This window comes from Lolium rigidum, chromosome 4 (genome assembly GCF_022539505.1).
Source record: "Lolium rigidum isolate FL_2022 chromosome 4, APGP_CSIRO_Lrig_0.1, whole genome shotgun sequence".
NCBI lineage: Eukaryota > Viridiplantae > Streptophyta > Magnoliopsida > Poales > Poaceae > Lolium > Lolium rigidum.
The window spans coordinates 267,341,671-267,365,997 of NC_061511.1; the positions used below are offsets into that span (position 1 = coordinate 267,341,671).

The 24,327-nt window shown below is 45.1% G+C and overlaps 2 protein-coding genes and 1 non-coding gene across 5 annotated transcripts; 1 reads left to right on the forward strand and 2 right to left on the reverse strand.

Annotated features, from left to right (window-relative positions):
- Positions 1–4,690: 4,690 nt before the first annotated feature.
- Positions 4,691–13,067, forward strand: LOC124707695 (probable NOT transcription complex subunit VIP2). 3 transcript variants are annotated; one of them, XM_047239362.1, is made up of 17 exons: positions 7,472–7,555; positions 7,970–8,059; positions 8,324–8,411; positions 8,511–8,665; positions 8,754–8,790; positions 8,911–9,111; positions 9,689–9,901; positions 9,989–10,090; positions 10,547–10,632; positions 10,712–10,786; positions 10,985–11,410; positions 11,509–11,561; positions 11,658–11,699; positions 12,242–12,386; positions 12,469–12,547; positions 12,657–12,762; positions 12,848–13,067. In XM_047239362.1, the coding sequence occupies exons 1-15, from the start codon at positions 7,487–7,489 to the stop codon at positions 12,544–12,546; spliced, it is 1,860 nt and encodes a 619-aa protein (XP_047095318.1). In that variant the 5' UTR covers positions 7,472–7,486; the 3' UTR covers position 12,547; positions 12,657–12,762; positions 12,848–13,067. The 3 variants fall into 3 exon arrangements, with proteins under 3 accessions (XP_047095319.1, XP_047095318.1, XP_047095317.1); XM_047239363.1 differs by lacking the exon at positions 7,472–7,555 and adding an exon at positions 4,691–4,739 and having other exon boundaries at positions 8,754–9,111; XM_047239361.1 differs by having other exon boundaries at positions 8,754–9,111.
- Positions 8,334–8,411, reverse strand: LOC124650779. The gene has a single exon (XR_006987194.1). It is a non-coding gene; the product is annotated as a small nucleolar RNA snoR35 (small nucleolar RNA).
- A 3,782-nt stretch (positions 13,068–16,849) lies between the features above and the next one.
- On the reverse strand, positions 16,850–23,061 carry LOC124648743. The gene is made up of 8 exons (XM_047188456.1): positions 22,918–23,061; positions 22,322–22,573; positions 22,119–22,219; positions 21,252–21,344; positions 20,937–21,060; positions 20,565–20,730; positions 20,220–20,377; positions 16,850–17,209 (listed from the first exon to the last, which is right to left on the reverse strand). Exons 1-8 carry the CDS (start codon positions 23,059–23,061, stop codon positions 16,850–16,852), a joined length of 1,398 nt encoding a protein of 465 aa, XP_047044412.1.
- Positions 23,062–24,327: the final 1,266 nt, after the last annotated feature.

Here is a 24,327-nt window from a genome sequence, read left to right on the forward strand (position 1 = left end):
ATTCCACACATACATAGCCATTTCAAATCTAGTTTCCATGTCTAGGGTTCATGTACAAATCTAGCAAAATTTAACATCTATGGTTCCAACAAATCTATGGTTCAAACACAAGCATACAATGAGGCTATCAATTTCAATGCATACACACCAATATAGATTCCAACAACAAACATTTCCAATCTAGGTGCCATGTCTAAATCGAATTAAATCGGAGCAAATCTTGGATGAATCGAAGGGGAACGAAGGGGAATACCTTGAGGATTGTATGGGGATGGATTTGGCCGGCCAGATCTGTCCAATCCGTGGAGGATTTGGTGGGGGGCGGAGGAGAGGCGGCCGGCGGCGGCAGTTGGAGGAGAGAAAGAAAGAAGAGAAAGAGAGGGTCGGGCTGGGGGCGGGCGCGGGCGCCACACTTAAGTGGATGTGTAACGCCCGTGGCATCGGTGCCACACATGCTAGTGTGGCGCCCGTGGCATCGGCGCCACACGTAGAGCCTCGCCAAAATGGCTAAGTCCCAGACGTCCGGAGCCCCTGGATGTTTTCGACCCAACAGGTGATATAAGTTGGCATGCGTGGCGCCGATGGGAGGGGCGCCACACATCCTGCCACGTCGGATCGGCGCACCAGCTCAGCGTCGAGGGCGCCACATCGGCTGGGAGAGTGGCGCCGGCAGGAGGGGCGCCACACTGGCATGTGTGGCGCCGATGGGAGGGGCGCCACACAAAAGGGTTAGATGGGTGAAATAGTTTCGCCGGAGGGTCAGTCTGTGTTTTTCTTTAACTTTTGGGTTATTTTTGTGCAAATCGCCCTCTCGGGCCTCTGGATACTTGATTGGGCTCCTTACAAGCCGTACTGGGCCGTATTGGGCTGTTTCTCAGGGCCTGATGAAATTGGGCACGCACCGACTACACTCCCATCCTTTCTCGGGCGAAATCGTTAGAAAAAAGCCGACTTTCGCGAAGGGAGGACAACTCGCTCCGCACGCAACAAGTGGCACTGTGGTGTCAGAAAATTTCTGGGAATTGGTCTCTCTGCTCGTCACATGTTCCAAGGGGAGATAAGGTGGGGATGAAGGAGGCGAAAGAAGACACGGGGAGGCTGGGTTGTGTCTTTTCCCTTATTTTCATTGATTCGTTTTTCAAAATGAAATATCTTGAGAATCGTAAGTCCAAATTACGAACCGTTTTCACTTTTGAAACCCGCTCGTCAAGATCTTCAAAACTAGATCTCATGTTGATAGGTTTCGAGATATTTTTTTTCGTATTTTCTATACTAATTCGGTTGTACTCGTGTTGTATATCTAACTGTACTCGTGTATGAACTGATAAGTACTTCTGTTTGATTGTATTTGGTGCATTTTTTCCATTTACCGTGTGCGTGTGCATGACTGTACCTGTACTTACTCGTGTGCGCGACTGTACATGTACTCGTTCGTGTGCGCGACTGTACTTACTCGCGTGCGTGACTGTACTTGTCTTGTCTTATGTGTGGGCGATTGTATATGTACTCGCTCGTGTACGCAACTGTACATGTCCCGTGTGCGACTGTACATGTACTCGCTTGTGTACGTGACTGTACTTACTCGTGTGCGCGACTATACCTATACTCGTTCGTGTTCACGACTGTACTCGTGTGTTGTATGTAACTGTAATCGCGTGTTATACCTAATTGTACTCATATTTGTTCTACTTTGTGCTTGGTACTACTTGTGCGCGTACCTATTCTTTCGTGGAGGTGTAGTACTCCAGCTAGGAAATCCATCGCGGATGCATACACTTACACGACAAGTTTATTTTCTCTTGCATACGTATGCGGGGCGAGCGAGACTAGAGGTACTTAGAGCATGTCTAGCAGGCCCCTTATATTTCTGCCCCGTATCTGGCTGCTTTTTCGCCCCGTATCAAAAAGTTGGCAACGAAAGAGCCATTCCGTCTAGCAGAACCCGTATTTCGCCTCGTATTTTCAAAAATAAAAACCCCGGGAAGTTCGATTTCAATGATCATACTACGGATTTCATTGATCATACTACATATTTCATTGATTCTACATCCAGAATGCGCGATCCTACTCGGGGAGGTCGACTAGGTACGAGTCCGCCTCCGCCTCCGCCTCCCGCAACTCCGCCTCCTTCGCGGCGGCGATGGCCGCCGCCACCTCTTCCTCGACCGCCCTCTTCCTCTTGGCGTCGTCCTTCGGAGACTGCCGTAGCTCCTTCAACAAGTCGGGGCCTCCTCGTCATCGCCGGCGAGCGGAGCTCTTCTAGCGCCGGTGCTCCCGCTGCTCCAAGCCTCCTTCGCCCGGCGGCGGCGCTCCCAGTCGGCGCGCCACTCGTCGAACTTGGGCCCGCTCATCGGCTTCATCGGCGGATCCTCGATGTACCAGCGCCCGCCCCGCGCGAAGTCGATTAGCTTTTCCGGGACGCACGCGGCGCCGTTGTACTTGCGAGGCCGCGCGGCGGCTGCCGGCGGCGGATCTCTTGCATTGCCGCCGCCACGCTTCCTCGACGGTGTCCGGCGAGCGGGATCGCTCGATCCGCTCGCCGGCGAGGCCCTCTTGCGGCGGCGGGAGTCCATCCTAGCTTGGGGGTGGAATGCGGCGCGGGGAGCGGCTAATTGCTCGCCGGAGCGAGGAGGAGGAGGCGGCGGCGCGCGGCGGAGCTAGGGTTGCGAGTGAGGGGTTAACCCCTCACTCGCACTCGCGCCCACTATATGTACGGGGCGAAGGGGCCGATTTCCTGGGCCCCGTATTCCGCCGAAACGGGGCGGCCCGAATACGGGGCCTGCTAGACGGCCTGAACCGCGCCTGCCCCGTATGTCGCCGGAATTTTACGGGGTGGGCGGGTTATACGGGGCCTGTTAGACATGCTCTTAGAGCATCACTAGTAGTACCCTCAATCCCTCAAATCCTCAAACCAGAGTAAGGGTTGAGAATTGACATTTTTTAGCACTTATAAGGATTGAAAAATAGGGGCAAATACTAGAACCTTCAAACCCGTAAAAAACGGTTATTTCCCACAGTGGAGGAATAGGGGTTGGGGTTGTTTCTCCTCTCCAACCCTCACTTTTAAAGGTTGGGAGGGCAACCCGGGGTCCAACCCTCAAAATTATTTAGGGGTTTAGGGGTTCTAATCTTTGCATTTTTTTAATTCCAACCTGTAGAAAAACGGTTATTTATAAGGATTTGAGGGTTTAAGGGTACTACTAGTGATGCTCTTACGCGCCACCTACCACGCGGGACGGTTGCCGATGACTACGCACTACGCACATGGTTGGAGGTCAGCTTCTATCACGCCACGCGTCAGCACGAGCAGATTCGTGCGAGCGCGATTTTTGCGATATTGGACCTTCGGAAAGGTTGGTCTTCGCCTAGTGAGACTCTTTCTCGGGAGGTGCTATCAACGAAAAAAATAGCACGCTATTTCACGCTAATAGCGGCGCTATAGCGTATTTGACAGTTGAACGCTATACTATGCATTCTAGGCACGCTATGACGCTACGCGCGCTAAATACGCGCTATTTCACGATATTTGACGCTATTCGCTATTCCGCATAACACACTATTTTGTAGCTCATTCCACATTTTGACTCATTTGCGTATCCTAAATCCTTATAATCCAGGCAACCCTAGACTAAGAAACTCAGATCGCGCACTCCCCAACCCCTTGTCACATGCTCTGCCCGGCAGGCGATGACGTGATGGCGCAGCTCCGCCCCCTTCTCCTCTGTCAATTGGTGATAAACGACCACGCCTAGCTTCATCTTTACGCCTTCACCCCGTGCCTCCGTTCCCCTCCTCCAATCCTTCTAGTTCGGAACAATATGAATGTGAACTAAATTCTGATTTTTTTTGTTAAACGCTATTTTGAAAAATAGCACGCTATAGCGTTTATAGCGTTTTTCTGAAGCCCATGCTATTTGTGTTAGAGCGCTATTGGGTGCTATATACCGACCAGGTCGGTGCGGATGGGGTGCCGCACACCCCCCGACCCGGCGGTTCCGTAGTGGGCCTTGTTCCATCAGGTAAGTTTGTTTTTGTTTTTTTATTCTTCTTTTCTTTTCCGTTTACATATTTTCGTTATTTAAAAAGTAGAAATATTTTTTAATCCGTTTACTTCAAAATCTGAAAGTTTTAATTTTTATGACTTTTTATAAAAATATTTTTAAAAAATAAAAAAATTAATTTAATTTTAGAATTTATACATTTTCCAAACTTGAACATATTTGAGATTGAACATTTTGTAAAATTTTAAATTTTCTTTAAAATTTGAACATTTTTCGAACATAAACATATTTTAAATTTGAACATTTTTTGATATGAATATTTTTCAAATACGAACAATTTTTTAACTTTGAATATTTTTTAGATTTGATTTTTTTTAACTTTGAACTTTTTTTAGTTCGAACAATTTTAAAGTTTGTACAGTTTTCAAAATTAATTTTTTTAAAATTTGTACGTTTTATGAATTTGAAAAAAAGGAAAATGAAAAATTGAAACAAAAAACAGGAAAACGAAACAAAAAAGAAAGAGAAAGAATAAACAGGAAACGGAAAAAAGAAGAAAAGAAAAATCGAAATCGGCTGGGACCTAGCCTTTCCTTTCTCCAGTTCTCCCCATCCCTTCCCCCGGTCGCACTCGTCTCGTCTGCTGCTCCCCCCATCCTCCTGCTGCTCCTCCGCCGCGGCGCCTCGACGCCGGGAGATCCGCGCGCGCGCGGGGCCTCGCCGCCGCCACTCCCCCAGGTCCGCCTCCTCCCCCTTTCTACCACCATACGCTACTATCCCCCCGCCCCTCGTGCCTAAGACGACTAGCGGCCGCCGCCGTGTGCGGGGGCTCGCTTGCCCCTGGATCCCCGGCATTCGCTCCCACGGCCGGCGACGAGTTTCGTGGTGGCGCAGCGGACTTCGAATTCCGTCCGCCCTGGCTTTAGATTCGATTTTGGGGGGCGGTGGCTTTTTTCTAGGTTGCAAGTGGTACTGGACTGCTGGTTGGGTGTCGGGCCGAACCTGCCTGACTTGCTGCCTGGGGAACCTGCACTCGAGGCTTGTCTGCTTCGCTCGAATTTTTCAGCAGCGTGCTGGATAGATAGTGTACGATGCTAGGCTGTGCTTGCGAGTGCATGGATTCTCAGTCAGTAGGTATCCTTAGCTGCTGATGTGATGGGCGGCTTCTGAGCTTAGTCCATGATGCTGCACATGAGCTTGGACAAGCTGGGTATGCCTTGTCTGAACCATTTGCTGGTCGGGGCATCACACTCCCAGTTTTATCTTCTGCCCCAAGTACAGATGGCTAGAAAACATGTGCGAATGGCCTTGCCAACGTTTCTGCTGTCAATGTACAATCTAATAACTGGTCACCGGCATTTTGTCGCCTGCTTTTGTGTTACTGTAACCATGAATCTAGCAGAGTTAGGTTCAGAGTTTAGGGCACTATGCAATACAGGGGTAGATTCAGGTTTCACATTACTGTATTCTTGCCTTGCACAAGGACATAAGATTGACAACAAACTAGAAACCATATGATGCTCCTGTTTTCACTAGGATTTCATTTCAGCTGTTGCATTGTTACATCTCATCGTAGAAATATGCCACAACTAGACAAACATGCACACGTCTTTTGCTTCATAGTTGGTCTAAGATGAGTTTACTTTTCTTTAACAAAAATTATATGTCCTTACCAAACTTGGAGCACAATATATGAATATATTATATATTGTTTCATTTGTCTTTCCTGATTATTATGACATTATATATCTTTCATATTGTCAATTAGAATAAATATAACCAAGCATGATGCCTACATACCATATTATATTAAATTTACCGTGTGGTACACAAATGGAAGCAAACATTTGTAACCATATAGGTAAGGTTACTACAACTAGCCTTATATACTTTTGCAGTTAACCTACTCAAAATGGACGCTCATGGAAGATGGAACAACTGGCACTATTTACGCAGCTCAATCAGTGCATACATAGGATATTAGATTGCCTATGCCTGTGTACAAAAGTGTGACCTGATAGAAAGTTGGCATGGCTTCATTTCCTTAATAAGATTCATCGTGTGGGTAATGTGTCTAATGAAGATCAGAGGGAAGGAAGATGAGTGTATGCTACATGATGTGTTGTGAATTGTGATTGTACAGGCAGGCCCCGCTGTTCGAAGTTTCAGATTAATGTGGAAATTCTTAGCTCTTCTCCATTTTTCTCGTTTAATGCAGCAAAATTTACCACCTCTATGAGTAATGTGAGTCCTCTAATCACACCTAACCTGGTCAAATAGAAGAACCAAACCCTCGAGTGAAGAGTCATGCATGCTGGCATGTTCAGGTTCCCTGGGGAATTTTCTTTGTTTTGTTCCCGGAGATCTATTTCAGGAAGTAGGTCACCGGAACTCCGCATGTCATGCTAAACCAAAAAAAAAGGATTGATTCAAGGTTTTTGAGTCGCCAAGTCGAGCCGAGTCACCATGCCGCCCACTCGGAATTAGCCAGGACTATTCCGGCGACTAGTTATGACTGGGGTTAAGGAGAGGGTGAGAGGATGTTGAGGGCAGAGTCGCAGTTGTGAAACAACTTGAATGAGAAGTCATGGTGGCGTGAAGCTCCTGGGCAAGGTCCTGGCAGCTAAAGCGGGCCGGCGGTAGACTGCAGAAGAGCCGATTTGCTTCAGTGAAGGAGGAGGATGACTCCAAGTTGACAATGGTAGGGGCATATCTGGCCCATGAAGGCCCAGTTGAAAACCCTAGCTTTTTAAATATATCCAGACCATCCATACTTATCCAAGCCATCCATACCGTCCATCAAGATGGTAACTGACAAGCAGCATCAGACCAGGACCTTGTGCTATATAGCAGCCGCCAGGGCAGCTTCCTTCTCCCTACCCACCCTCTCTCTTACCACACACCAACCACAGGGTAGATCTATGGCCGGTGGCGTCAGGGAGATTGATTCCTCGCCGAAGACCTTGTTGGCCGCCTAAACCAGCACACGAGACCTAAATATCCTCCCAAAAATTTCCTGCCAGTGGATCTTACCAAAGCGAGCCGCGACTGCTGGGTGTTTCTACTCATCGTCTAGTCAGAGCAAGCCGCCAGCTGGCCGGCAAGTCCAGTCGCTGGAGCAGCGTCGCCGCTCCGGTTCGGTGATTGTCCCGTGACTAATTGGTGATTAATCGGCGACCCAAAAACCTTTTTGTTTTACTATCACATCGATGTTTTCATGTCTAGATCTAGATTTATGATAAAGGCCCATAGACATAACTACGAGGGCCAACTGAGGCAGTGGAACATCAAAATATAATAAGTCTGTGTTCTACTGGAGTGTTAGTCATGGCCTTTTTTTTTGTTCAGTCTTGGTATTTTGTTCCTTCCAGTCAGTACTTTGTCTAAATATATTTTGTAATTTTGTAGAACCTTATGTTTTCTTTTAGATATTAGCTACTCCCTCCGGTCGGATTTAATCGACGCGGAGGGAGGCTTGTGCATGCATGTCCGCAGGCGAGTGGGTGTGTCAATTTTTAACGATCGGAGGTAGTAGTTTTCTTGTAGGTGAACTTGTAAGTAATCATGCTTTATCGTTTGTATTAATTTGCCTGCTTTTTTGCTTACCAATTGAGGTCTCAGAGTGCTAGCCATACGTCCTAAATACACCAAGCTATTTTTCCTACCCTCTTTATTGTGTCCTCTTGTTCACAGTATTTTCTAAAAAAAATTGCTACGCCATAGTATGTCCAGCATGTTCGTCAAAATAGTTTGTCCTGCATGACTTCCTTTTTTATAATGTAACATACATATAATTTTGATGTCTTCTAACTAGTTAGTGTTTAAATCTAGCAATTCAACTTTGGGCCCTGCTTTGTGTGTAGCCCTGCAATTGTTTCCATTTTGTTTCTTTTATAAGTATCCTGCACTTCTGGAAGGACCTGGGATATTTTTTACTTACACATATATTATCTCTTCTTGGACTCCAGATTGGATTGATTATCGCTCAGTTGGGGGAATACTGGAATAGTATTTTGACCCCCTCTTTCGGCATCATCACAATGTCGGGATCACTGAATGTATGCTTTCATCCTTCTTTACTAATATGGTTACGCATATTCTCCTTTTCGGTTCAGTTATGGCAACTTGCCTAACCTGTCCTTTTTTAGACATGGTGTTGTTTTTATGTCATTTTGCTCCCTGCCTAGTTCCTCTATCTCAAAGAATGGGCTAACTAATCTTTTTGTTGTGATCAAGGTTCATTGTCAACTTTTGTGTAGTCATGACAATGCCTAGCTACGCTTTTTGCAATGTCTTTGGTTTATTATTATTACTTTTTGCAGTCAAATATTAGTGGGGATTCAACTGGAAGGCCATTCACATCAACCTTTTCTGGTCAGTCTGGATCGTTTCCTGGTTTCCATCACTCTGGTTAGTAAATCTTACAGATTACAGATTTGTTAGTCCAATAATTCATGTTGCATAGTACTGTTTTTCTCATAAAGCTAACTCATTTTAACTTCTTGGAAGGCTTGCATAATATCCATGGAAATCTCAATCTTGCATCACTAGCACCAAGGAATACTTCATTGTCCGGTATTCCATCCCCAGGTGTTCAACAACCTGGGGGTAGTATTTCTGGTAACCGGTTTCCCTCAAATAATCTTCCAGCGTCCATGTCTCAGGTTTGTTCTCCTCTTTCAAACACCACACAATGTTTCTATCCATGCTGAGTGCTCAATCACTTGACTCATTTGGTTGCCCCTTTTCTAGATTCCTCATGGTCATTCTGGTATCAGCAACAGAGGAGGTATGAATGTTGGGGGGAACCCTGTATTTAGTAGTAGCATGAATGCTATTGGTGGTTCAGGACAAGGTTTATCCTCAAGCCTGAATGTTGGTAACCGAAATTCTGCTCCTGGGTTGGCAGCTTCTTCAGTTTTGGGGAATTTAGGCCCACGGATAACAAATTCTGTGGGCAATATAGTGGGTGGCAGCAGTATTGGCAGAAGCATAAGCTCCGCAGGACTGTCTATGCCTGGTATTGCATCCCGTATCAATTCGAGTGGCAACTCTGGAAGTGGGGCTCTTAATATCCCAGGATCCAACCGAATGAGTAGTATGCATCAAGGTACATGGTTAAATTTTAATCTTTATTTGATCGCTTGCACTTTTCCTGCTTCTTTGGTGAATATATTTTCAATTTATCTTTGTTGCTGGCTGAATAGTGATGTGATGTGGGTTTTTTCTGTTCCTTAGGCTTGGGGTTACAGTAGATTTGTCGCATTCTGTGCGCTTGTGTGGATGGCTTCTAGGCCAGGGTTTTTTCGTTGTGTCAGTTGTAATTTATGCCTTGCTGTTGGTTGTGGTCCTGTCTTGAGTGGTCAGATGTTTAGTCTAGTCTTAGGCTTGTAATTGTTTGCTACTTTGCTTTCTAGCAAGCTGCAAGCTTTGCATTTTCTCGACAAAAAATATGGAAGTGGTTTGTATGGATGGGGTAAAAGGGTGAAAGTAGGAGAATGTTCAACTTCCTTGTTGCCCACACTAGATTATATGTACACCAATTGGAAGCAACTAAACTGTATATGTAGAATTACTGGGTTTATTAAGAGCTTGGAGTTTCTGCTTTCTTGGTGTAAGGGGTGTGGGTGAAAGATGACCCAGGAAATTTCTATTTTGTACTTATTTTGGATCTCGTGTTTCACCAGCATCACCACAGTTCATGAACATTCTTGGGAGCTCTTATCCTACACCTGGAGGGACGCTTTCTCAGAACCAAGTGCAGGCAGGAAACACCTCTTTTGGTTCTTCAGGAATGCTACATGATGGAAACCCTGGTGACAATTCTCCTTTTGATATAAATGATTTCCCCCAATTAACGGGGCGTCCAAATTCTGCTGGAGGTGGTCAAGGGCAATATGGTAATGCTAAAATGCTAACAAGATCTTCAATCCTTAGTGCTTAGATAGCATTAGGTTAACTAACTTTTCTTATTTTGTAATTTGAAGGGTCACTGCGAAAGCAAGGAGTAAGTGTAAATGCCATTGTGCAACAAAACCAGGAGTTCAGCATTCAGAATGAAGACTTTCCAGCTTTACCAGGATATAAAGGTGTGTGTATTGGCCATCGCTACTCTCATTATGCACACATAGTGAACAACTGTATAAATCTTGATGAGATTAACCATCTGTTTCTTGTTTATTTTTAACCTTATCCCTTGCATTTTTTCCTTGTTGATTTTGTTATCTGGACAAGATAAGTTTCATGTTTTATCAACTATTTCACTGTTTCCTTCTCTATTTACCACATATCATGGTTCTAATCCTTCCTCAATTCTTCGTTTGGAATATGTTTATCCTTTTCTCACAAGTTGGGTTAGTTAACTTTCATCAGAGATTTATAACCAAGTTATATGTATTGTAATTTGTTTTGTCAAAATTGTTCGGTTAAATTCAGATCATGGAGTTATTCCTGCCATGTTCCTTTCTGCTGATTATTTCTGGGCAATCCCACTTTATTTTCCTCTCTGGATGTTACACTAATAAATTTTCTTTTGGATATATAAGGTAGTTCGTCAGATTATGGTATGGATTTGCATCACAAGGACCACCTTCATGAGAATGCAAATATTATGCAAGGACAACATTATCCTGTGAGTTCATATTGTTTTATCATTTCATCTCGATCTGCTATACCTTCTTACTCTTAAATTTCCACATATGGTTCTGCAGATGGGTAGATCATCTGGCTTTAATTTGGGAGGTAGTTATCCACCCCGACAGCAACATCAGCAGAGCACTACTCCGGTAAGCATTCTAGCAACTTTTTTTTTGCATGAACAGCAAATATTTGAGGTTGAGCACACCACTCATAAAGTTAAGATACACCTCATAATTTAACCTTTTTTATGAGGAGCTGTATGTAGGACCCATTATTGAAAATATAATATTTAGTATCTGCTAATGTGGATTGTTAACTACTCTCTCTCTGATTGTGCTAATTAGGTTCAAAACAGCCTTGATAATATCGGGATAAGGCCGATAAATTCTCCAAATCCGTCTTCTAATTCTGGGTCTTATGAGCAACTTATCCAGCAATACCATCAACCGCAGACTCAGAATTCACTTAGGTCGCAGACGTCTTCAGGCCCACAGTCATACAAGGATCAGAGTCTAAAGTCTGTTCAGGGAACACAGACTGCGCCAGACCCATACAGTTTACTTGCATTGTTGAATTTAATAAGATCGAAAGAGCCTGGGCCCACATCTCTCGCCTTAGGGCTTGATTTGACAACACTAGGGTTGAATTTGAACTCTCAAGATAGTCTTTACAAGACGTTTGGCTCTCCATGGTCAAATGAGCCAGCTAAAGGAGAACCTGATTTTCAGATCCCTGCTTGTTACTCTGCTGAACAGCCTCCAGCACTACAAGTAAGCTATTTCCTATTTGGTTTACAGTAGCATCTTGAGCAACCTCCGACATTATCGCTGGTTATTCTGACATTTCAATTCTTTTCTTCCATCTGCAGCCATTCAATTTTCCGAAGTTTCAGATCATGACACTATTCTACATCTTCTACAGGTATATTGAATAGAACTGTGTGTTTCGCAAAAAAAGATTGAACTGTGTGTTTGGTTTTACCAGCTTATGCATTATTTCACTTTGCTCTTTGTGCAGTATGCCGAAGGATGCTGCTCAGTTATATGCTGCGAATGAACTGTAAGCACAAACCCGTACCGTTTTGGTTATATCAGCAGAATATACTATTTTAAGTAGGGGTGGGCAAAAACGGTTTCACGGTTTGACTGGTTTTAGCTTAGTTCATTTTTTTTACACTAAAGTGCAACTGGAGATTTGATTTGTGAAAGGAAATGAACTACTCCCACTAACCGGTTTGAAACGGTTTCCACCAGTTTCAGTTTTGCACACTCCTAATTTTAAGTGGAACTTCATTAGCTGATGTTCATACACACCCTATACAATGATTAACTGTTTTCATGTGTTTGTTGTCTTCTGTAGTATTCACACCGAATGAATTTTTGGTACCCATTTCTTATCTACTACTGATGGAATCACAACTAAGTTTCACGAAAGAATCAAAGAATATGAATAGAAGTCCATTATGCCCTTTATAGTCTAATCTTGACAGTCTAATCATGCTTGGACCTATCTTATATACAGAAATATTAATTGAATAATTTTCTTCTATTAGTCAAAATGGCCATGTCAGATGGCTCAAATTTCCGGTTCTCCTTTTCCAGATATAACAAAGGGTGGTTCTACCACAAAGAGTACCGTGTGTGGCTCACAAGAAATCCAAGTGTGGCACCTGCTGCGAAAAATCCACATGGCGAACGAGGGTCCTACCTTTTTTTTGATCCAAATATTTGGGAGACAGTTCAGAAGGTGTTTTCATTAAAAAACTGTGACTTTATAGCCTGATCGCACAGCAGGGAAAGTAATCTAAGCATTAATTTGTTGATTGCAGGACAACTTTGTTCTCCAATATGACTCTGTAGAGAAGAGACCTGCCCTCCCTTCGGCCAGCCAAAATGTTAGATTATAAGGTCAGCAGTTAGATTCTATCATTCGAATGTGTTCCTATCCTGCAGTGTCATAATTCCCTTTATATAAGTGGTAGGTCTGGCTTTTCTGACATACAATTTGCACTTGCAGCTATTGGACTTCTGCATTTAGAGGATGTTGATTTTCTCCAGTCAGATCAGTACCTGTTATTATCATCATAGATTTTAGGGGGCGTACATTTGTGCAAAATGATTCTGTAAGCACATCCAACAAAATCGCATCATTTCTGTTGAGATTAGTTGATTTACTTTGCCGTGCTAAAGTTCATTTCGTCTGAACAGGACGTGTGAGCTGTTCCGAAGATGGAGCTTCTGTGTTGGCTGGCGGCCCTGATGGTAGCTTTAGACATGTAGCTGAGGAAACTGCGCCTCATAATTCGTTGGCTGTAACCAGTAGAGTCGATTCAGTATTTCCTTGCTGTAAATGACTTGGATATTTAGCGTCTGGGAACTTCAGACTTGTACTATCCTGTGCTCTTTAAATTGAAGTTAGCTTCCAGTACGTTGGTTTTTAGAAATGCCCCTCGTTTTAATATTCTGAGTAGGAAAAATATAGATGTTCGTGATTTTCTCGTGATAAAGTGGCTTGCTCGCAACTAATGACTGGCCAATTACATGTGAATTCACTCTGATGAAAGAGTTAAGGTTCACAAAATAAGTAATGGCTACCAAGAAGTGGTGCAGACAGAAGGAGCTTGCATGCAATTGCAAATGCGTCCATCTTGCGCGCGTCGTGGTCTATAGTTCTAGCCTTCTAGGTGTTGGCACTTGCACTTCTATCTGGGTGATCTGCTTGTGTAGTTCCGTCACTCCCTCTCGCTTGGTCTGCACTGCCGGGTACTCATAAACGCTGCCTTCACTATGCAGCTGCTGGAGGTGCTGCCAGCATTTGTCCGTTTTGTTGCGGGCTTGTATGTTTCTAATTGAATTTCACTTACACTCCTATGATAATCTGATTTTAGAAATTTAAAATGATATTAATGGTGATAGAGTTTAAAATAATATACTCTCTCTGATCCATAATAAGTGTCAGGCTTTTAGTTCAAATTTATCTAAAGTTGAATTGAAGTTTCAACACTTATTATAGATTGGTGGGAGTAGTTTATTCAAAACTTTATCATTTTAGATTATCCTATGGTGCACCAAAACATTCTACTCTTAGGCTGGTGCCAACGCACCGCCCGCCTCCCGCCCCGCCACGTCAGCTTTTGGCCCACTCTCACTCCACTCTCACCCCACTCTCATCACACGGTGCCAATGCACAGGCTATAGTGCCAGCTTTAGTTCTCTCTCCTCCACGTCAGCTTTTCTCTCTCTTCAACATGAGCATATCTTTGTTTACGTTACAACAATATAAATAATGCAAGGAAATTATTTTATTGAACTAAAATTGTTACCGATTACATCATAACAAAAATTACATAAAAATCTGAAAAGATTACATAAAAATCTGAAAAAATTACATAATCTAGGAATTAGCCCACACATGCTCCATCAAATCATGCTGGAGCTGTGTATACATCGGTGACTCCCTTATTTCGGTGTCCATCTGAATCCTGGCTGCTAGGCTTGGTGGTGCATGCTGGTGTATTGCAGGGCCGACATTTGAAGCAACTGTCTCATAGATGTTGTCCAAATTTTGTCCACGCTCATCGTCAATAATCATGTTGTGCAGAATGACACATGCACGCATGATCAATCCAAGAGTACGCCTGGAGTAGGAGCGTCCCGGAACTGCTATAATGTTGAACCTAGACTTCAACACTCCAAAGGCACACTCGACATCTTTGCGATGCGCTGACTGAGCAGAAGTGAACACTCGCTGCTTTTCATTTTGTGGAAGAGTAACACCTTTCATGAACACCGGCCAGGAGGGGTAGATGCCGTCGGCAAGGTAGTAACCATAGTTGTACTCGTGTCCATTCACCGTGAAGTTCACTACGGGTGCTTCTCCCCTAAGCACATCGGTGAACAACGGCGACCGGTTCAAGTACATTGAGGTCGTTGTTGGACCCGGCCACTCCAAAAAAGGCATGCCGGATCCAACGATCATACGACGCAACGGCTTCTAAGATTATGGTAGGGTGTTTGATGTCTCCCCTTGTGAATTGGCCAGCATGAGCCACCGGGCAGTTCCTCCACCGCCAATGCATGCAATCGATGCTCCCTAACATGCCCGGAAAGCCACGCTCCTCGGCTTTCGCTAACAGCCGCTGAGTATCCTCCACAGTTGGGCGACGGCAAAACGTCTCCCCGTAACAATCAATGATGCCTTCACAGAATCTATCTAGAAAATCTGATGAAGTTTGTCTAGCTAACTTAAGCCACTCATCTATTGTATCTGCACCGGCTCCATAAGCTAACTGACGCAAAGCCGCAGTACACTTTTGCAGGGGAGAGAAACCAGCACGGTTGAGAGCATCATCTCTTTGGGTGAAATACGGAGAGTATTCACCCAATCTAGCCACAATGGTCAGGAAGAGGGATCGTCTCATCCGATACCTTCGCCGAAAGTAGCTCGGAGGATAGTTGCGCTCGTCGGCGAAGTAGTCCTCGAAGAGCCGATCGTGGGCACCCACACGATCACGCTCGATGAACTGTCGGCGGCGCCGACGTCTTGGCACCACCTCCTCGGCTTGCATCTCCTCCTCATACTCCTCGCCGGAATGCAGCGATGAAATCACCCTCCACTCCGTCGCTCGAACCGCTCGCTGGATGAAGACATGGTGTAGAGTGGAGTGGAAATGGAGAGTGGAGGTGTGGAATGGCTGAAAACATATGGGGGTATTTATAGGGTTTTTGAATCGGCAACGGCTAGGCCGACGTGGACCAATCGCGTCGCGGCACGTCGCCTAGCCGTTGGGCACCGCCGCCCCACTCCCGCCCCGCTCCCGCCCACTCTCGCCCGCATCCAGCCCGCCTCCCGCCCGCCTAACGCCCCCTCTCGCCCGCCCTACCCCCCCCCCGCCTCCCCGCCCAACCCCGCCATCGCGCCGCCCCGCCTCCCGCCCCTCTCCCGCCTCCCTCCCCGCCGCCAACGCGGGCGCCGGCCGGGCGGGAGCGGGCGCCACCGCCGGGCGCCCCCGCCGGCGCCCCTCCCTCCCGTCCCGCCCGCCTCCAGCCCGCCTCCCGCCCCGCCCCGGGCGGTAGCGCCCCGGCTACCGCCCGCGTTGCCACCAGCCTTAGTAGTAGTACCAAGGTGTTGGAGCTACAGGGTTTCAAGTTTATATAGTATTATTTTTTGCGAATGAAGTTTCTATATTACTCCCTCCTGCCCAAAATATGTTGCATATAAAGTTCGGTCAAAGTCAAACTTCATAATTTTTAACCATGTAAATTGATAAAAATATGAATATATAAAATGTAAAATTAATATTATTAGAATCGCCATGAAATGTATTTTCATATTATATGCATTTGGTATCGTAAATGTTTGTATTATTTTACATATTTTTGGTCAAAATTTGACTTGCACGGAAAATTATGCGCATCATATTATGGGCAGGAGGGAGTATGTTGTTTGACTGAATCAAAATGAAGAGGAATTTCTATGCACGAATCTTGATGCAGGAACAGAGGGCTAGATAGGGGTGTGTACTAGGCACGGATCATGGGGATTCAACCTAAATTTCCCTTATGTAGTGTATATATGTTACTGTTTTGTACCATGGCCTTTGATTTTTCACATAGAAAACACGTGCAACTTTATGCAGATATTATATGGGAATGCCGACACAGATGGCACATACACATCAAAATAGATGTCCCAGCTGATGGATTAAACTCTAGAACCAAACAATAATTTTAGAAATAATTAAATGGGAATTTAGGTTTTAGTGGCATAATCCTCACAAATCCATAGAAATACAGTAGTACCAAACAAGCCTTCAGGGAGTGAAAGGATGGCCAGCAACAGGCCTTGAGTAAAAGATGAAGCATACTACTAGCACATTTCCCATTCGTTTGTCAACTTACGATGCCAAAATATATGTTGTGGCCGAACAGAGGTTACAGTCACTGCCAGAAAACAAAAGCAGTGGCGCCACAGGCGCCTCCCGATCTCTAAACGAGCATTCAGCACCAAATGTTTGTGCTGCTCAGCGACCAATCCATCACCAAAACTACAACATTACACCCAAGCCATCACCTCCACAAAAGCTGACTATTTGGCTAGCACCCTCACCTCTGATGCTAATAAGTTCTAAACTGTAACCATAGCCTCCCCCCACGACAGAAGTGGGGCTAACACAAAAGACCCTCCTAACATCAAGCCGAAAACTATACCTAACAAGCAGTATTCGCGTACACATCCGGGGTGAAGCCATCACTGCGATCCAGCATCCGAACATCATAAGCCGCGATAGCGTCAAACAGCCAAAGGTGGCAGATAGCCTGCGCTCCCGAGGCCATGTACTCATTTGCCTCTTTCTCCTTGGCAACAAATGAAGTCGAAGCAGGGCCACCAACGTATATGAAGTATACCTTTGCGGGATCTTTTTCCAGATTCTCCTTTAATGAATGCGGGCTCATTGCCTCCAGAACCTGTCCTTCGGCAGCTGCTATGAGATTTTTTATGTTTTCACTATCTTTTGGGTTCATGTACGCGCTGAGGCAGAAATGCAGTCCTGAGAACAGTTTCGGTGCCTGCAAGCATCATTTTGTCATCATGCAGATGTAATGCTATAATACAATTCTCAGGAGATGAAATGAAAAAACATATGGATGTAGAGATGCATTCAGAATATTATATTTATTAGATAATTGGAGTCCATCCATAATCTTCATTTTTAAGGGATAATTGGTTATTTACCCAAAAGTTCACCAGTCTTGGATCATCTACCCAAAGTTCATTGTACCTTGGTTAAATACCCAACAAGGACTTGAAAATAAAAATATAATTACAGTAGGACCCTAATTAGAGTTAGTCACAGACTGGTTGGTGGATCAGCTTTGATCTGATCAGATTGAAACCCTCCTCGACCATATCCAGTTCAACATATGTGTGCCTCCAGTCAGCGCCGTTCCCGGCGGCTGATCAATCGCCTCCGCATCCACAATTGAGAGACGCCTTTCAACCATCCCGACGCCGTCCGACTTTCATCAACATCATCCGCGTGTGATAGCTGTCATTGCCGCTGTCCACCTGTGCCGTGCCCAATGCCCATACATCCGGCCGCTGTGCGCATGTATGTCCCGGATTCATCTTCTGCTATTTCTAATCTTGTTGTACGGCCAGACAAGCGCCTCCAAAAATTCATTGGTCAGCACAGGGTGAGTCGGCACTTGATTAGTATACTTCAGTCGGAGGTAGTTGATGAACTGATTCATATTATTTGCAGCCTCATGGGAGCCATATACATGCTTGTGATCAGTTTCGGCAGAACCGTGGAAAGTTGCATGCATTCATATAAATGACAACCCACACGTGCATGCATATTTCCACATACATAAAGATCTAATTTAGGGCTGCGTTCTCTTATTAAAACATGTACATATCAGGTCAGATATTTCCCAGGCTTCAGTACAAACAGCGATTAAAACAGACTTGCTCCAAAGTAGTCATTTTCATGGCCAATTAAAGGGTAATTTGTAAGTTTACAAAAAACCCCTTTTGGGTAAATCATAAACAGAACTAAGCCTTTTGTTGGGTATTTAACCAAGGTGCAATCAACTTTAGGTAGATGATCCAAGGCTGGTGAACTTTTGGGTAAATAACCAATTCTCCCCATTTTTAAAGATGGTTGAAGAGCGACTCGGGGGCGACTGTGCCAGTGCCCAGGGACCTCCTCCCTCCCCCTCTCCTCGCCGCCGCCGGAGGTCTCCGCCGGGCAAAGCCCGAGCAGGGACGGCGGCGGCGGGGCTTTCCCCTCGGGCAGATGTGCCCCTTTCCCCACGGCGGCTGCAGCGAGATCTGGCGGCTATGCGGCAGCGCGGTGCCGCGGTGTGGTTGCGGCGAGCTCGGCGCGTCCAAGGTGGGGGCACGGCTCCCTCCGCTCAGCAGTGGTGCCCTCTGCGGCGGCGCCTTGGGATCTAGGCCCGGCATGAACCTTTCGGGCTTGGGCGGGCAAGTGAATCTGAGGTGGTTGCTGCAGGTGGCGTGGTGGCGCCGGCCTGCTGTGGCTGCCTGGCACTGAGGTGGTGACGACGGCGGTGGGCTGCGCGCGGTGGCCGTGGTAATGCCGGTGGTGGGCAACAACCTCTGAGGCTTCGGTGTTCCTCTCCTCCTGTCGGTGGTGGCTAAAGCCAGCAGTTTTATCCTCGTCCCCATCTCCGGTCGCAACTGCATCGGGTCATGGTGTATGGCCGGGGCGAAAGCCCTGCTCGGTGTTGGCCGATGCTGACCGCGGCGACGTCTGTGGACGCCGTTTCCTTGTTGGGGGCATGGTCATGGCCTTCACTATGTTGTTCCTCTCCTCGGTTGCCAGGGGAAACCCTAGGTCCGGTCCTCCGGACCAAGCGGCGGCGGCGCCACGGCGTCGTTATCCTCTTGAAGACGTTGTCTTGGCCATCTAGGGTGAGGACGATGCGACATTGGAGGCTGGGGCGAGGTGTTGCACTGTTGGTGCTGGCCGCTGCCCAAGGCTTGGGCTTCGAGGGCGCAATGTACAACATGGTGGATGCAGCTGGATCGACGTCTTCCGCGAGTCCGTTGGGACCCTGCCTTCTTCTCGCCGTCTCCTCTTAGCGCATGAGAGGAGGTACGTTGGTCCGGATAGACTGGGAGTCGAGGTTGAGCTTCGGTTGTGTCTTGCTTGGTTCGTGACGCGGTCTTGAAACCTTGTGCTCCTTCATCTCGCCATTCGTGGTTGGATGTCGGACAAGGCGGGTTGTTTATCATTGAGTTTGTAGAGGGTCCGTTGTTTGCCGCTCGGCTTTGTCTCGTGGTGTGCAGTGTGTGCGTGGATTTGTAGCCTTCTTAGCGTTGTATCGTGGTGTGTTTGTGGAGTTGTAGCCTTCTTGGCATTGTATCGTCCGTCTTGGTCTTTCTTCTATATGATTAATACACCTTTGAGGGTGTATTCTCGAAAAAAGATGACTGAAGTGGGTCATAATTGATCTTCTCGGCTCCACGAAACGAAGGCAGGCCAGGCAAAGCAAAGAAATAAAAGTAACTTCACCCCCATTAGTACGAGTGCACTTACCCCCTTAAATAGCGAGCATCTAATCTAGGCCCGGTCGCCTTTCTATGAAGGCGAGCAGCCCAGACTATGGCCCTAAGCTGCTATTAAGGGGGTAAGTGCACTCGTAATAATGGGGGTGAAATTATTTTTATTTCTTTGCTTTGCCCGGACTGCCTTCGTGGAGCCCAGGAGAAGATTTATGATCTATGCCACTCCCAAACACAGAATTTCGGATGACATTTCAAAAGATAATTTGTAATTGTTGTTTTGTATCCGGATGCAACCAAAATATGTAAATCTGTTTAGCACCCAATTAAAAGTGCATCTCTAGAGGAAATTAGGTGTTTATACTGACATTCAGCTAATTTCCTCTAGAGATGCACTTTTAAGCCTTTGACATTAAACAGCCTCTCTATTAACACTTCAATACATTTTGACAAATATGGCAAACTGCAATCTGTTTCCACAAATATATTCATCTCTATATTGAAGTCGTATAAATAGTGTTTCCAGAAATAGACATCCATACATACCCGTTTAAATGTTCCAGCTCGTCCTTTCTTTGGTCCATCAATCGATGTATGTGAAGCATAGTAGAATTCCACCTCGTAAGAAATTTCTGGAACTGTAATCGGCTCTGCCAAGCAAGTTTTTGGACCTGGAATCGGCTCCGCCAAGAAATCCACGATCCCTGCGACATGAACATGACGCAAACTGCTTCAATGATAGGATAAATAATATTCTCTACCGAACTAGGATAAGTGTGAATAAACCAGCAGCTTGTAAATATGTTAAGCAATATGTGACTTGGACGTGGGGATAGTAAAGTAATTATCAATAACACGAATAAGGTAGATGTAAGACGACTTAGTACTAACATTCAGCTCTGACAACCCATTTGCCAGAGAGTATCGCCATCAAGACTTCATATGAACTGCCACATGAGTTACTAGCGCTTCTGCCTACAATAACATGAGTCACATTTTTGTCCCATTTCTCAGCCAAGTTTGAACTGGTCAAGGAAGCAAATTCCTTGAGGGAATCCTGCAATAAACATAAGGAATTTGTTCACTACTTGGTATGGAACAGAAATTATTTCGAAAATTAGCAAAATCATAAATAATTTAAACTTGACCCCAAATTAGGATTGCTAAATTATTTGTCCATAAACATTTCTGCTAGTATTGTTCGGATAAAATCCAAATGCTCCAAAAAATAAGGGCATTGTTTGCTAGTATAGTCTATGCTACCTTCTCAAATGCACTTAAAACTGAACCGAGCAGGACCCATTGATTCACAGGGGGGCTAGACTGGTTCGTTTGTTTTTCTTCTCCGTGGTAATTGGCAGAAAGTCCTCCTTTGTCTGAACATTGACTGTAATGATGAAATACAATGTAAATTATAGAAGAAATTAAGGAATAAGGGTAATAGGCAGAAAGTCTTTCTCTGCCCAACCATTGACTGTAATGACGAAATGCAAATCAAACTATCAATGAATAATGAATTAATATCTATCAAGTAACCTCCACACCGTCTCCCAAGAAAGGTAAAAATGACTGGCATACCCCTGAGGCAAAGAAGTCAAAGTGTTCGGTTGATCTACTTGCTGATCTTCCCTGCTATGAACGACATGCATTCCTTGTTTATCTAAACATTGGCTGGAACAACAAATCATTTACAGGATGAAAGATTATTAATCAAACAAACATGACAATCTCCAATAGGAGTGAAGAAAGATAGCCTACGCAGTCAAAGAAGAATTTGCTGTAAAGTGGATTTATTTGTTTTATATTCCATATCGCAATCGATGAAAAAAATGAGCTGGACACTGTCAGGAATGATTAAATTTTACAACACTGAATTATGAAATGAAAGATTAATCAAGTAAATGAAGATTGGAAAAAATCACGTACTTTTGAAGAATGGGCAACATAATGCCACTTTCCACTATTTGTGAGCTCTTTTTATCACATGGTGAATGTTTGGGGCACAAAATATAGTGATTACCCTTCAACATCAAGACTAGCCATGTCAGAACATCGCAATGTTTATAAGTAGATCAATGACAATGTCTACTAAAAAAATCTTACAACATCCGAATGGCATTCTGGTATCATCCGTACACACGGGGCGTGATAAGTATTTGCACAGGGGTCGTGATAACAACCAAGGACCGCTCCCGGTAATCTGCATCTGCTGCATTTCAATCTTGAACCACGGGTTTTTTCCTTTTCCATGTTAACAATATCATCGCCATCGAGATACACTTTTGGCGCCCTTCACAAATATTAGTTGGGGAGGCAAAATATTATATCAACATTAAAGATTACCCTAAGATTAATAGCATGCTAAGAATGAAAAGAATTGATGTGTGCTCGATGATTGTACATAACAAAATATGAAGAATTAAACATTGTGCATAAAAAACTTACCAGTACATGCAGTTTTGGTGGACATACATGACATTGTTTGGGTTGCCCTCGTTGCTGGACACAATCCTTCCCTTTCTATACATGACCATTGGACCATGAAACTGACAGAAGAAAAGTGAATATTTTTTAGGGACAGTAAGAAATAAGAAGACTTCAAAGATCTTTTTTTACTTGATATATGGAAATGATATGCAACATATTACCTTCTCACTAGTTCTAAATGAATGGCAGAAAACACATTCATCTTCGAATACATTGATTGGTGTTGGCGGTCTCCTCAATTCAGTAGCATCTTCATTGTCTTCCAGCTTGCCATGTTTCCCCAAACCCTTGCTTTTTTTACAGGGATGCAGGTTTTCTTCAGTGTTACTTGCATTAACACCTGGTGATGCAACTTTGGTTGCATCAGCACGAACTCTCTTATATGGACCCTTCGCGAGTGAGGTATTTTTATTCTGTAACAAAATAGTATTTGCTCAGAACGTTGAATACACAATGTTCGCAACACATGTAAATCATCAACAAGTGACCAGTTAATTCTATTGCTCAGAACGTTGATTACACAATGTTCGCAACACATGTAAATCATCAACAAGTGAGCAGTTAATTCTATTAAAGGGATGCTATCTCCAACACTTATATATGTGTTTCACCATAAGAATGTACGATCCATTAGCGTGAAAATTATGTTATAGTTTTCCATGCATGAGTAATTCTCAAATCTGCCAAGGTGTGGCCAAAGAACTATGTCGAAAAAAGAGCATATCTGTTTCAGAAAAGAAAACAATGGACAAAGTACCCCAGCAAGACTTGATTGGATGTGCGAGCTGCTTTGACTAGCCACTGCCTCATTTCGCATTTGACTTTTTTGTAGAACCTCAAGACTTCCAGCGCCGGTTTCTGTCTTTATGTTGGCCCTCGTGCTGGTACGAGTAGCAGACATTGTACCTACAAGCATCAAAGTGGTGACTAGGGTGAATGTGAAAGCAAGTACCGAACAAGGCTTTCCATCATAATTTCAAGCAACTGTGTAGATGAACTGAACAGTGACATAAAAAAAATTTACACAACAATTCACTGAACAAACAGAACTAGGTCAGTACTAGACAGTTCGTCGTGTTTGTACAGGTGGCATACATGACGATAGTAGTACTCGGACATAGGTGTCCGAATCGGACTTGGATTCGGATGTCCGATTCCACAAAACATTTGGGACATGGCAGATAAAACTCCGAAGTCTGGCAAATATCTGGGGTGTCCGATGTGGCAGACAATGAAGGCCGATAGTGTAATTGACACATGCCTAGCTTGCTATAACATTCCACTTGTGTTACATACACGCCATTACAATGCAACCTGGATTTTACGGATAGACCAGGAGCAATCAAAGTTTACCATTCACAGCAAATATCTACTACCTGCCTAGGAATCGCTCGGAGAATTAAAAAAGACAGGTATGTCGGGGGTTGCAAGAAGTGGATAGTGCATTGCATAATTCCAGCTATCGCCACTCAAGATCATAAAACTAAGAATCTAAGGTTTTTTTTTTTTGAGCTGAGACCCAAAAGGTAGGTTATGGCAGCCATGCTATCACCGGGGCGGCGGGCGACTTGGGCGGATCAAACCAATCTAGGGCGCGCAATAGAAAGGCAATGCTCATCTTAAGATTTGAATCTTTGTCTTCTGTTCTAGTATAATGGGAGTAACAAATTTGGCAAAACCAAAATGTTCAACAGAACTAGGTTCGAAGGAGCGCACAAGGCAATGGCAACACTGCTCATTATCACTCCAGTGAGAGGCTAGAGAGTTTGAGCACCGGAACGCAGACTTGGTACTAGTGCGGCGGCGCATCTAAAAGTATGAGCGGGGTAAGAAATACGACTAGCCCGATCATGTACTCTGCCGCTGCAACTGACGCGATAAACGCGACCGCCGGCCGGCACGCCGGAAGCAAGAAACTAGAGCGGGGGTCGAGGAGAGAGCAAACCTCCGAAATCTGACCGGAGCGGTCGCCTGCCGGCCGCGGCGGCGCCGAAACCCGGAGGCGGGGGTAGCCTCTCGCCAGAGCTCATCCCGCCGGCCTCGGTCTCGGCTACGACGGCGACGACGACGACGATCTCGTCGGGACGCTGCAACGAGGAGGCGTTAATGTAGTGAGGGGGCGGCGCTTCGCTGTGGGCGCGAGTAGCGAGGCCGAGGCGACGATTTG

Coding starts and splice junctions, on each gene's coding strand:
- LOC124707695 (XM_047239361.1), top strand. CDS start 7,487: ATGTCCGCAGGCGAGTGGGTGTGTCAATTTTTAACGATCGGAGGTAGT. Junction 10,787..10,984: donor ATCAGCAGAGCACTACTCCG/GTAAGCATTCTA, acceptor TGTGCTAATTAG/GTTCAAAACAGCCTTGATAA. Junction 11,411..11,508: donor AACAGCCTCCAGCACTACAA/GTAAGCTATTTC, acceptor TTCCATCTGCAG/CCATTCAATTTTCCGAAGTT.
- LOC124648743 (XM_047188456.1), bottom strand. CDS start 23,061: ATGTCTGCTACTCGTACCAGCACGAGGGCCAACATAAAGACAGAAACC. Junction 22,574..22,917: donor TCCAATCAAGTCTTGCTGGG/GTACTTTGTCCA, acceptor ATTTTGTTACAG/AATAAAAATACCTCACTCGC. Junction 21,061..21,251: donor TTGACTTCTTTGCCTCAGGG/GTATGCCAGTCA, acceptor TCATCATTACAG/TCAATGTTCAGACAAAGGAG.